Below are 14147 nucleotides of genomic sequence, written 5' to 3' on the forward strand. Positions count from 1 at the left end.
ATCTTTTCGTCCATAGTGTTAGGTTTATTGTTTATTGACATTTGTTAACCGGATTTGTCCAGCTGGGCCAGAGACCCATTTTCAGTAGAGACCAGAGGAGAAAAGTTCCAGTTACAAACAGTTTACAATACACAGAAATTCAGTTTACAATCTGTAAAAATTCAGTTTATGATGCATACAAGTTCAGTTTACAATACAAATACATATAAACTCACATTGTAGGATAAGAAATAATGTGTAAGGTAAAACACATCAGAAAATATATTAACAAATATTTTTTGTACATGTTCAGTGAAATACTACTGTTTTACCTCTACCCTGGGAAGGATGGGGGGCTACAGAAAAGCATGTTTAGACATGATGCATTGGGACAAGGAAGTGAGCCCTTATGCAATGTGAGCAAGTCCACTTTGTGAGGTAGCTTCAGGTAGTACAGAAGGGGGAACCAATGCTACCTTGGCCAAAATGGAGTCACTAGAAAGATCTTTGGTTTGTCTCTCAGTTTCTTTAGTAAGACCTTTTTGAGATATGGAAGAGGAGAGAAGGCTTGAAGAAATGTCCCTTTCCAAGTAAAAGACATGGCATCTGTTCTCAAAGACTAAAAGCAAGGATTCCTAAAGCAAAAGTAAAGTAATTGTTTATTGTGGATGGAGGCAAACAGATCTGTGGAATACCTCATTTGTGGACTATATCTAGGAAGACCTCCCCATTTAGCATCCACTCATTTTCCCTTGATCTGCTTAAAATATCTGCCAGGATGTTGTCCTATGAGGAAATGTAGACAGCTTGGAGGGACGGGTCTGTTTTCTGGCCTGTTCCCAAGCCATAAATGACAGTCTGCCTAGTTGATATGATCTTGTTCCCCCTGCTTGTTTATGTACCAAATGACAGTAGTGCTGTCTGTGAAAATTCTGAAGGAGCCCAGATCCCAGAGGTAGGAGAATTAGTGGTTGCATTTCGTTTAGGTTGATGTGCTCTGACATCTGATTTGGTGGCCATTGTCCCTGAACTCTCAGGGAACTCATCCATGCACCGCATTCAACATCCAGAGCATTCTCCACTTTGAAAGGCAGACCTAGACTGAGGTTCACCGATGTTATCTGCCACCGTATTTCTTTAAGCATGGAAGAAGGGGAATTTGAGTGTCCAGAGGGTGACAATGCTTGGACCAGAAAGATTTCAGTTACCACAAAATCTTTTTGATATGGAGAATAGTCTATGGGAATGGTTGCAGCCATGAATCCCAGTGTCCTGAGAATCTCTCTTGCAAGTCTGAAAGAGAAGAGGAGACTGGAAGTAATTAGAGACAGGGACTGTAAATTGTCTAAGAGTATAAAAGCCTGCATAAGTTTTGTGTCTGGTCTACAGCCCCAACCCCCCAAAAAATGTGTGGGATCCAGTGTGGACTTTAAGTTGATCATGGACCCCTGACTTGGAAGGAGGGACATAGTGAAACTGACTTGGAAGGAGGGACATAGTGAAACTGAGATGAAGTAGGAGAGTCTGCTGAGAGGACATTTGTACTAACAGGTCATCTAAGTATGGAAATATTTGAATTCCCTGAGAAATGCAAAAGACTATGACTGGTGCCAGGCACTTTGTGAAAACTCTGGGGCTGTATACAATTCAAAAAGCAAGCAATATGAATATGTGATGAACACACTGAAAAATTTAGAACTGTCCTGAAGGAAGGCTGGATCAGAATGTGAAGACAGGCGTCATTCAGATCCAAGGACATCAGAAAGGCCTATGAAGGATTAAGGGCAGAAGAGTCTGGAGCAACAGCATCGTGAATATGGGGACCCTGAGGAAATTGCTGAGGAGGAACAATCCAGTACAGGTCTCTATTCTCCTTCCATTTTTGTAAAAGAAAAAGTCTGGAACAGAGCCCTCTCTCTCCATCCAGGAAATTATAGACCCATCAGCCTAATTAGCCTGATCTGCAAGGCCAAGGAATAGATTATCATGGACCTCATTAACAAGGACAGTGGCAACCTCCAAACACTTGAAACTACACAGACTGGCTTCGTCAAGGGGGGGCCATGTCTGCTAAATTTGGTAAACTTCTTTGAGACAGTCACCAACGCTATGGATGAGGGGAAGATAGTGCACACTGCCTACCTTGACCTGGCCAAAACCTTTGACACTATTCCCCACTTGGGCATAATAGATAAACTCTCTCAACTAGGTATCAATCCATATGTTACCAGATGGGTAGCAAACCAGCTCACTGATAGAACCCACGTAGTCAAAATAGGGGAAGCCACCTCAAGCAGTACACCCATAACAAGCAGCGTACCCCAGGGTTCGGTCTTGGGGCCTCTGTTATTTGGGATATACTTTTCTGAGGTGCAGGCCAAAACCAGTGGGCTATGGCTGACCAAGTTTGCAGAGGACTGCAAGCCTGAGTGCTGTCATCAATTCCCCTAATGACATGGACATCCTCCAAGAGGGTCTCACTCAGACAAGTGACTGGTGCCAGAAACATGGCCTCAAGCTGAATACCAAAAAATGTATCATCATCTCCTTTGGGGAGAGTGATGTCCCCACAAATTATCACATTAATAACAATGTCCTAAACACTCAATCAGTCGTGAGCGATCTGGGCACCCAGGTTGATAGCAACCTGACTTTTGACCACCATGTTGCTTCCGTTGTACGGAAAGCCTACTACATGGCCCACCTCACAAGTAAGGGTATCTCATCCAGGGAGAAGGAGGTCATAACATCCCTGTATTATTCCCTTATAAGGCCCATTATTGAATACAACACCCCTTCCGGCATGTACCTTGCAAAGCACATGCAGCAGCTCGAGAGACCACAGAGGTTCCTCACAAGGAGGATCCAAGGCCTCAAACATCTACCATACACAGGCTAAAAGCCCTATCCCCCTCTACTCAGTTTCATACAGACTCCTCAGAGGTGACCTCTGTCTGGCATACAAGCAAATCACGGACCCCACCTTGATGGGACTGCTGCATATCCACAAGTCAAGCTCCACTCAAGTAACCCACACACGCAGCCTCAACCTGGTCTGTGACATCAACAAGACTTGTTGGCGGGACAGATTTGTGTCCCAGAGACTCCCCCATCTATGGAATAGACTCCCTCTCCACATCAGAGTACCTCTTTACCCCTTTTTAAGCTCAACTTGGATAAATGGATGGGAAACAAAAATATATATCCCTGGGATTCCACCCATGTTCCTGCTGGACAGGGGCATTGGGTGCTGATTTGTCTAAACATGGACTAAACTCTTGGCTAGGCTTATAAGGGCCTCAGGGCCAATAGCCTAGTAACCTCCTATGATCCTATGTGCTGTTATGGCAAAGGTCCTGTTGAGCCTTGTTCAAGTAACGCTTGAATGACTGAAGGTACATTTAGAGTGCATGAGATTGTCAATAAAATGAGTGCCAATCAAATGACTTTTAGATTAAATGAAGCACTGTTTTTTCTTGTTGATTAAGTGAAATGGTGATGTAGTTAAATAACACAGAACTCTCCACAAAAACAAAGCCAGCACTCCAAAAAGATTTATGAACAGTGTTTTTTAATAACTATACCAAATATTAGCATAACAAATGCTGAACAACACTGATCATAAACTGGTTTCACCCCTTGGCATCATTACTGTCATCTATTGTGCACTTTACATAAGCGCTTATTTATAATTTTTAAAACTAGTCACATGACCCTTCCAAAATAACTTCATCCACATTTTTAAATAATGAATTAAAAAAAAATATTCATCACAATGCACTTTTGCAAGACTGAAAACCTATTCAAATATATTTTTATCACATTTTTATCAAAGGAAATGAACCACATTAGATCATTTTTACATGGCAATATTTCCATCTAGTGAGAAAATACAGCAACTGTATCCACATCCGAACACATTGCTAAACAGTAGAAAATTCATCAAATGTGTTCATTTAAAACCTGTTTGTGTACAGCACTGAGATTTCCTATTCATGTTTTCTCTTTTTTTATCAAACAGTTCATGGTTTTGTACTAAAGAAAATCCACCAACAACAATTAAACCAATCCCAAAAGTGAAGTGTACAGTAACATGCTCAACAATATGTTTAAATAATGCACTTCGATCTCTTCTACATTTAAAATTACAGAAGTGTTGTTTCAAGGTCTTAATGTCTGACCCACATAAAACACTCTGCAACTGCACATGGTCACATACAGTAACCATTCAGAACTGCAGGTAATTGGCTGCCTAACGTTATACATTCTAAAAGTACTAATTGATGTAAAATGTTTAGTTTTAAAAATAACCTTACAATAAACATGAATGTACATGTGGTGCAGCCATTAAGTTTGTCAAACTCTGTTGTTCTGAAATTAAGTTTCTTAAGCCATGATAAATGCTCACCAATATTTTTACCACGCTCAAAACCAGATTTGCAGGAATCAGCCAGATATTGATAAAAAAAGTACTTAGAGCAGACACTGGCTCAAACTCCTTCTCTTGGATAAAGATAGCAGGGCAATGGATATACTGGAAAAAAAGGTATACACCTCTTCCACTCTAGCTTTTAGAGCTATTAACTACGATACCCAAATTACTAAATATTTACCGTCTACTTGGGGAGATTTAAATAAAACACTGGCCTCTATGGAAGGGATAGGCATTAAGCAACAGGCCATGTCCATGGTGGCTCAGGGTTCAGAGGTGGCTAGACACTGCATCAAATCATAGGATCACAGGATAGGATAGGATAGGATAAAATGCAGTTATGATGCAGTGGAGGATCCCTTCAGATCAGCTGCTACTAGTTCTGTTATTAGAAGGTAAATGTTTTTGCTCTCAGTCCCTGCCTGAAGACATAAAGCCAAGCTACTAGATTTACTTTGAATAGGGATCTTTTATTTGACCCTGATGCAGCCACCTTGCTTAAACTTTACAAGAACAAGGGAAAATTATGAAAGATTGCAGACTAATTTTCCTAACTTTGGGATCCATGTACCAAAGAAACTACCCTGCCAAATCCACCTCTTTCTCTTGCATGCAGTCTAGAGTCCCCCTAAATAAATGCAGGGGAAGATTTCAAGACAAACCATACAAGGACCCGAAAATCTGCAAGGCCTTCCTACAGAGATAAATGAGCTTATCTTTTTCCCCTGTCCTGCCACCTCAGTACACCCCTTTCACTGTCCAAAACAGTCACCTCATCTGTGGGGAATTGGAAGCTCATAAGAACAGACAAGTAAATAAACTAACTCCACACTGCACAACCACAGGGGAAAAAAATGCTCCTTACACACCAAATCACTGCTGGTGCACATATTTAAACTTCTAGACATGGTGGAACATAACGGAGCAAATTATCATGGTAAAAATGCTGATCAACACTAATTTGCATTTTAATTCCTTTTCTCCAAAACCACACCAGAAGTAATTTTCTACACCATTTCACACTTTTCAATTTAATGAGTGATCATCAAATATAGTGTCAATCAAAGAAGTTTTAGATTAAATAAACCACCCTTTTCTTTGTCAGTAAAGTGAACTGCCAATCGAATGACCACAACATACATATATAATAAATACACACACACGTATACATACATACAGCTATATATACGTATAAATAAATATATCTATATATCTATATATATATATATATATATATATATATATATATATATATATATATATATATATATATATATATATATATATATATATCTATAGGTTCTTTTTGGTAGCCATCAGCTCTTGTACTGGGCCTTCTGGACCCACCTTAGCCTCTGCAGGCAAGAAATGTCTGAAGCCCAGGACCAGTGTGGAAATCTAGCATCCTTGTGCAGCATCACACTATTTCCAGGGAGTGTTTTTCATTATGCCCCTACTTTCTCCATCCCTTGCACACACCTGTGATGTCTCTGGGATGGATGTGCAATGGAGTACCTATGGCTTATCATTCCACCTCCACTACACTGTCCCTAGCTTCCTTAGACACCACCACCCATAGCATTCCCCCAACCTCTATTGAATACCACAAGGTTTACTAGAATGCATGCTCATATTCCCATGTCAGTGTGTACGCAAGCCACTAATCAAACCAGAGTTACCTGGGTCATAGTCAGTGCTTTAGCCCACTACACCATGCCATTAGGTCGGATGACTCACCATTATCAGTTCGTTAAATGTAAATGCTGTCTGGCATGTATGGTATTCAGTACTGTAATTAGAAAGGTGATATGCTAAAACACACTTAATTGCAAAACTAAAACATACTGCTGTTTAACCTTTGATTAAATTACCTCAGCACATTTCAGCTGTTTTTTGAAAAGATTCCCTGCATGTCTGAGTCAGTCACCAACACTACAAACACTTCATATCACATTGCTAAAGAAATTAATAGGTTGCCTTTTTATTTATGTTTTTTTAAAGCCAGTTTTTGGCTCTAGATAGCTGATCAGCTGTTGCCCCTAGCATTTCTCCTCAACCATCCATGTTTCAGCCAGTAGGGACAATGAAGCACTTGTAACAATGTCATACTGCTAATGGGGAGTGTTTTCACTTTAAATGTCAAGTCTCTTGCATGCTTCCAGTAATATTCCAGGAGCATTACAGATATCCCATCCCTCTCTTCCACAATGGACTGATGGCAGCAAGATGCCTCACCCGCTCACAGGTAACGCTATACACTGTCTCCCAGTCCCCACTAAGCAGATCAATTGTGTCAGTGTGCCCTGAGCTTGCAACCTTCCCTCCTCTCTTCTGCACCAAACATCTGGGCTGATACTCTAACTTGGGTCAGCTGGGCCACAGTCAAGGCTTTACCTCTCTATAGCACCATGGCAAGCAATGAGTTAACTTAGTGAACAGAACTGAATTGCATAACCAGAAAATGCATTTACCAAAGGGTTATCCCACTCAAATCTCATCTGCAGTACTTTGTGTGGAGCCTGCATGTCTTCAGAGTCTATCTGGATTTTCTCCAAGTGCACCAGTTTCCTCCCACTTCTGAAAGGTATGCAGGTGGTTGACTGGCAATTGTCTAAACTACCCAACACAGTGTGTGAATGTCTGTGTGTGTTTGTGTATGTGTGTAAGTGTTTGAGTCAATGAGTGTGCATATTTGTAGACTGTGATAGCCAAGTGCCTTGCCCAGAAAGTACAGTTGTGTACACTTACCATAAATGTAGATGTTCAAGTGCATTCACTGTTGCAGTCATCACATTTGGGTTATCCCTGCCAGGGTAGCCCTCGGCCAGCCAGAATAACAGAGATTTAGTATTTCTGAGTCAATTGCTGTTGCTCCAGGACTGATGTCAGGTCGTCAGTAGTATAAAGTAAGGCAGAAAATGCCATTACATCAGTTTTTCTTGCCCTAACCTGTCAGGAGCCCCCAAGTAGGAGCCATGTTCTGGTGGAAAAAACCCACCAGTGGAAAATAAATACCAATATGTCATTTGTAAGGAAAGAGAAGAAAAGGGGATGGAGGGAAGGAAACCAGGACTGCAACAGTGAATACACTCGAACATCTACATTTATGGTAAGTGTACACAACTGTACTATGTTCTTCATGTTTCACTGTTGCAGTCATCACATTTTGGTTGATTCCCAAAGCTGACGAAAAGGGTGGAGGCAGTGAAGGAAACTAGAGGTTGGCTAGGATGCCCTGCAAGACTGCAGAGGCAAACCCTGCCCTGGATTTGGAGAAGAGAGGCAGGTGGTAATGCTTGGTAAAAGTGTGAACAGATGTCCAGGTGGCAGCCTCCAGGATGTCCCTGGTGGGGACACTTACTGAGGAACGCTGCAGAGGTGGAGGCTGCTCTGGTGGAGTGTGTCCTGACACCCTTGGGGAGAGGCTTTCCATGTTGTTTGTAGCAGAAATGGATGCAGTGTGCTATCCATTTAGAGAGGGTTTGTTTGGAGATGGCTTTGCCTTCTGCCCCTGTAGCAAAGCTAACCAGCAGTTGATCCAACTTTCTGAAGGAATTAGTCCTGCCCAGATAGAATCTGAGCTGTATGTGCACATCAAAAGAGTGCAGAATCCTTTTCCCCCTTGTTTTGGGGATTAGGGAAAAATGTGGGCAAATGAATGGATTGGTTGAGAGCCACAATGGACACCACCTTGGGCATGAAGGATGGGTTAGTTCTGAGGGATACCGTGTCAGCATGGAAGAAAGATAAAGGGTTCCACAGCCATGAGCACTTGCAGCTCAGAGACTCTTCTGGCTGAAGTGATGGCCAGAATGAATGCTGTTTTCCAGGAGAGAAATTTTAGCTCTGCAGAAGAAGCTGGTTCAAAGGGAGGGGGGGTGCAGGGTGAGCTTTTCCAATGCAAAGTTAAGGTCCCAAGCTGGTGTTGGTGCCCTTCTGGGTGGTCTCAAGTTGCTAGCCCCTGTTAGGAACTGTTTGATCAAAGGGTGTGAGAAAAGGGGCTGCTCAGTGGGAAAATGAGCAGAAATAGCAGAGGCATGAATTTTTATAGAAGAGAAAGAGAGGCCACTGTGTAAAAGGTGATAAATAATCCAGGATGGGAGGGAGGGCTGTGCCATATTGGCTCCCTTAGCCTGGATCCAGGTGCAGAAGCTTTTCCATTTGTCAGCATAAGAATTTCTGGTGCTAGGGCATCTGGCCTCATGGATAACATCTAGGACCTCTTTACTGAGGTTGGCAGATTGGTTCGGAGATAGGGAATAAGCTAAGCTGCCAAACTGAGTGTCTGCAATTGGGGAAGCATGAATTCCCCTTCCCTCTGGGTCAGGTGTGGGATCTGAGGAAGGTGCCATGGGGGCAATGGGGGCAGGCTGTGCAGCAAGGGGGTACCAGTGCTACTGGGGGCAGTCTGGAGCTATCAGAATGGCCCTTGTTTTTTACTCCTTTATTATGAGCAGTACCCTGGGGATGAGAGGTAGTGGAGGAAAGGCATAGACTGGTAGATTGACCCAGGGGAAGGACAGGGGATCCACTTTCCAAGCCATGCAGTGATGCTCCCTGGTGCAGAATTTGCAGAGCTGATGGTTGGTGTGGGAGGTAAAGAAGTCGACCTCTGGGATGCCCCATTTCTGAGTTATCAGGGTGCAGGTTCTTCTGTTGAGCTGCCACTCGTGTGGGTCCAGAAGATTTCTGTTTAATTGGTCTGCCAGAGAGTTGAGAGAGCCTGGCAGGAAATGCGCAGATGCAGCTGCATGATAGATGCTGTGTGACAAAGGGTCATGGCCAGCCTGCATAGAGGGTAGGAGTGAGTCCCTCCCTGTTTGCTGATGTACCACATTACAATAGTGTTGTCTGTTTTGATCAGGAGAGCCCCTGGAAAAAAGAAGGGGCTTGAAAGCTATCAATGCATGCTGCACAGCCATGATCTCTTTTTGACTGATGTGCAGAGGGATTTGCTGGGGGCTCCACTGGCCCTGTTATGCACCTGCCGTCCAGGTGTGCACTCCAGGCATAGTCTGATGCGTCTGTAGTGAGGGTCTGGTGAAAAAGGCAGTCCCTTGTTGTGGGAGTACGCTGTTGCCCACCAAAGAAAATCTTTTCTGATGCAGGGAATTATAGGTAGAAGAGTTTCTAGGTCTTGAGAATGTTGACACCAAAGGCTTTTTAGGTATCACTGAAGTTTATGCAGTCTGGCATATGGAATGAGTAGTATGCAAGATGCCATGAGCCCCAGAGCTTACAGGATCTTCCTTGCAGATAGCTGGGGCTTGGAGGCTATTTGAGAGAAGTAGTCTGCCAGGAAAATGTGTTTCTCTGGTGTAAGGTATGCCATCTGGGATGTTGTGTCCAGGCTTGCTCCCAGGAAGATAATCCTTTGGGTGGGCACCTGTTTGGATTTCTTTTCGTTGATTGTGTACTCTAGGGAGGTTAGAAGGGTCTTGACAAAGGCCAGGTGCTTGAGCAGCTTTTCCTGGCTGTCTGCCTGAATCAGGCAGTCTTCTAAGTATGGGTAAATCTGAATATTTCTTTGCTGCAAAAATCAATGGCCAGAGCCAGACATTTTGTGAAAACTCTGGGAGCAGTGGATAAACCAAAGGGAAGTGCTGAGATCCTACCCTGAAACGGAGGTATTTCCTGCAAGATTCCCTGATAGGAATGTGAAGGTAGGCCTCCTTTAGATCTAGGGTGGCTAGCCAAGCGTCCTTGGAGAGTATGAATAGCAGCTCCTGGAGGGTGAGCATTTTGAATTTTGGAATTGCCAGGAAGGTGTTTAGAATGGATAGATTGAGGATAGGGCGCCAGGTGCCCTCTTTTCTGGGCACCAGGAAAAGTCTGGAGTAGACACCTTGGCCCATCTGTTCTGCAGGAACATGCTCTACAGCCCTCATACAGAGCAGAGAAAGGATTTGCTTTTGAGCCATTACCCACTGGTTTGGTGGTAGGTCTGGGAACCCTTTTGAGGATGGAAGGGTGTGGAAGGAAAGATTGTACCTCAAAGAGACTATGTTCATAACCCAGTGGTCATTGGTAATGGTGGCCCAGGTGCTTGCATGAAAGGAGAGTTTTCCTCCTAGGGGTAAGTGAAGGTGGGCAAAGGGAGGGGGTGGTGGGGTGAGTCATTGTGAGTTCTTACCATAAGGGGTGGCTTAGAACTCCCTGGTTTTGAAGTGGAGGTAGTCCACTGCTTAGATCTCTGCATTCCCTGTGGCTGCTGTCTGGGGGGTCTGGTTCTCCAGGGTCTAGGCTGGACCGGTTTACTGGGAGTAGGAAAGGATCAGTGTTTGGTGGGACAATACCTGCTGAACCAAGGTGGCTGGACCTGCCAGAAGTCCTTAACTGTTTGCATAGATTTTGCTTTTTCTTCCATCTTTTTTAGGACCTCTTCTGCCTTAGTGCAAAATAAGTTATCTTTGTTCAAGGGGGCATTCAACAATTTAGATTTGACATGGTCTGGCAGGGGCTGTTCCTTAAGCATGCCTTATAATGACAGATCCATTGACTGCTGCCCTGCAAGAAGCTTCCAGGGCATCAAAGCTACAGTGCAAAGTGTGTTTAGTTACTTGACTTGCAGAATGCATTAACTCTTGTAATTCTTTAGATTCTGCCCAAACAGGAAAGGAAGACATCTTTTGTTTAAGGAGTTCCAGGGTATGTTGCTGAAATTTCAGCATATGGAACTGACAATTTAGTGCCCTGATAGCAAGGGAAGCTGAGGTGTATACTTTTTTACCCCATCTGCCCAGTGCTCGGGAATCCCTATCTGAGGGGGTGGGACTCTTAGCAGAGGTTGCTTTAACTCCTTTAGGCCCTTGAGAAATTACCTCAGGGTCAACAGTAGGATTCTTAAAGAGACATCTGTGAGAGTCAGGGACTCTATAGCAACGGTCTGGTTTTCTGGGTGCAGGAGGGAGGGTATCAGGAGTCAAGCTGGATTCCAGGAAAACATCCTCCACAACATCCAGGACTGGGGGATGGCCAAAGGTCTGTGCTGAGGAAGATCTAGGAATTCCCTGAGTCTCTCTTTAGACTGAGGGTAGTCTTGACTCTCCCATTGGAAATGCTCCCTTAAGGTATGCAGGGTTTCCCCAAAGGAAAAATCCTCTGGCGGAGAAGCTGAAGGAATGGAATCCTCCACATCAGAAACCTCATAAGTACAGAGGGGTTGTATGTCTTCATATTCTGATGCATCAGATTCATCAGACTCTTGTTCAGACAGAACTTTAGGGGACAGATCTGTTTACCTTTTGGAGGGGGTAGCTTGGCTTCCCCTGATCAGCATGATAAGGTCTTCTGCCATTTTAAGCATTTGAGACTGAGGCAAGAAAACAGGTGCCCGAGAGTGGGTAATCGGTTTCTTGGGTGTGGTTTGTACCCTGGGCCTTAGAAACTCGGTCGTTTTGAAAAAACGGTAGTCACGAAAGAAGACGTCAGTTTGTGTCGAGAATCAGTAGGGCGAAGGACTTCCTCGGAAGCTGGTGCCTGCTCAGCGGCTCCGGACCCATCCAAGGTAGAGACGACCACAGGATCCTTAGTCGAAAGAGTTTTTCTGCATACCGGACTCCAAAAGGGTCTCGGTAGCAGCCTGTGAATCTACAGAAGCAGACATCAGGGACTGCGAAAGCACCTCACGGAGGACTGGAGAACTGACGACTAGCTTAATGGAAGCGTCATCTGAAGGTCTGGACTTCTGCAGTCTGTCTTTATCTTTATGGTTTTGGAAGATCTGCTGTCGGATGGTTTACCGAAGCCATACAGGAGTTCGAGGACTGTAACCGAATGGCTACAATAAGAGACCAACGATGGATAGTTCTGGTGTTGAACAAAGCACAGAAACGACAGCAAGGGACTTCGTGGTCTGAGCCTAAACAAGTGACGCAGTAAGAATGGAAGTCTCAGTGTGGTATTTGCTTTCCACAGGCGAGACAATTATTAACTTTTTCTGACATCGGTTAGTGCAAGAAAAAAGAATCCCCAACGGGGTACTTAGCTTTAGAAGACTTCAATTTCAATTCGGTAGACGAAAATCAGGTAGCGGCCGAACGGCACTCGTGCAAACTGCTTCTGCTTCGGGCTCCACAGCAAGAAAGACTGCCTTACTTTATACTACTGATGACCTGACGTCAGTCCTGGAGAGACAGCAACCAATGCAGAAATACTAAGTCTCTGGTATTCGTGCCGGCCGAGGGCTACTCTGGCAGGGATAACCCAAATGTGATGACTGCAACAGTGAAACACGAAGAACATCATCTTTTAATTCTTGTACTAAATGGCTGCCGGTTTAGCCTCTGGAGTCCTTGCAACTCTGCAAGGGATAAAAATGAATGGATGGAGCCCCTAACTGTATCTCGTAAGCTGCCAATATTTATTTCAAACTGCAGCAACCACTTACCTTAAAAGTCAGAGGATTAAAGGTGGCCTACTGGTATTATTTACTTAAAAAGATGAAAGTAGAAAATGTATGCTAACATAGCTTAAGCATATAGTTATAATGCCTCCCATCACTTAATTGTTAATATTCTCTCTTCTCAAAACTGCACATTTCTGTACACAAAAACATTTAAGGCAAAATTCAGACATCTATAAAGTCAAGGAGAATACAGCATTACATCTGCAGATGTGTACATTTGTTTTCAAATTAACACAAAATTATTAAATTTTAAGACTGGATATTTATAAAAATGTAAAGAACATACCTGCCACAATTTTCAGTAAATGGCAAAGCAAACAGATTAATGGACATAGCAAGTTTTTTTTTTTCATTTACCTGCTCTCCTAGCGCTCTGCAAGTTACTTTAACCCAGTGCTGCATATTGCTTCTGGATGTAGGAGGACGAGACAATACTAATATGACGCTCTCTGTATTTTCAGCACTGGGGTTCCTGAAGAACTTTGACGGTTCCAGTACCCAAGGCCTTGGTCCTCCTTCAAACAACATGTCTTTAGAAGATCCCAAACTCACCAAAGCAATAGACACTGGATCTACAGACTAAGACAAATAGTACTGATTAAACTAAAAGCAAACCCATTCAAAAACATTTACTACGTTTTAATGTACACATCTGTAAAAAGAAGCAACACTCTAGATAACCAAGCTTATCTCAGATAAGAGGAAAACATATTATTACAACCAGTCTAACAGTGTGATTTTGAGAAATAAAATCTAGTAATCAGAGTTTTACTCAGAAAACAAGCAACCAAAAACTGTTTAGTGACTCTTTAATCCAAGTAATTCCATATTTCAGTCACCACAAAGGAGTTTTAACTAGCACATTCTTCAAAGCATTAACAGACATCATCTAACTTGAAGCATTATGGAGCTGTTTCAGGACACATATACAGTGTACTACTTTGCGACTGGTTTCCTTAAGAACTGACTACTTTTACTACCTTACTGCTGTTTTTAACTAATTAAAATAAAATCATCAATTATAATCACAATAAAAGGAGATGGGGTAAGTGACATTTCACATACACTTGATTATGTTTTGTTTACTGGGAGTCCATCTGGTTAAGCCCATTTAAACTAGAATCCCAGAGAATATATTTACATTTAAACAAAATGCATGATGTACAGGCAAGTGATAATATAATACAGACTAAACATACACTGTGCAAGCAACATGCAACTTTTGGTTCAGAAAAGAGAATAATTACAAAATAATCAATCAACATATCCCGTTGTGAAGAAGTGCTTCCTGGAAGGTATATAGCATAAGTGATACATATGTTCACCTCT

The 14147-nt window shown here is 43.0% G+C and overlaps 1 protein-coding gene across 3 annotated transcripts in view; it reads right to left on the bottom strand.

The window, feature by feature from the left end:
• NUP210 (nucleoporin 210) overlaps window positions 1–14147 on the bottom strand; it is a 2490054-nt gene that overhangs the window by 1503656 nt on the left and 972251 nt on the right. For all 3 annotated transcript variants that reach the window (XM_044078102.1, XM_044078101.1, XR_006365597.1), the window contains one exon: window positions 13176–13397. In XM_044078102.1, the coding sequence (XP_043934037.1) occupies window positions 13176–13397 (222 nt within the window). The remainder of the gene's footprint in view (window positions 1–13175; window positions 13398–14147) is intronic.

The sequence above is a fragment of the Protopterus annectens genome, chromosome 7.part0, assembly GCF_019279795.1.
Source record: "Protopterus annectens isolate FY-2018-M chromosome 7.part0, PAN1.0, whole genome shotgun sequence".
NCBI lineage: Eukaryota > Metazoa > Chordata > Ceratodontiformes > Protopteridae > Protopterus > Protopterus annectens.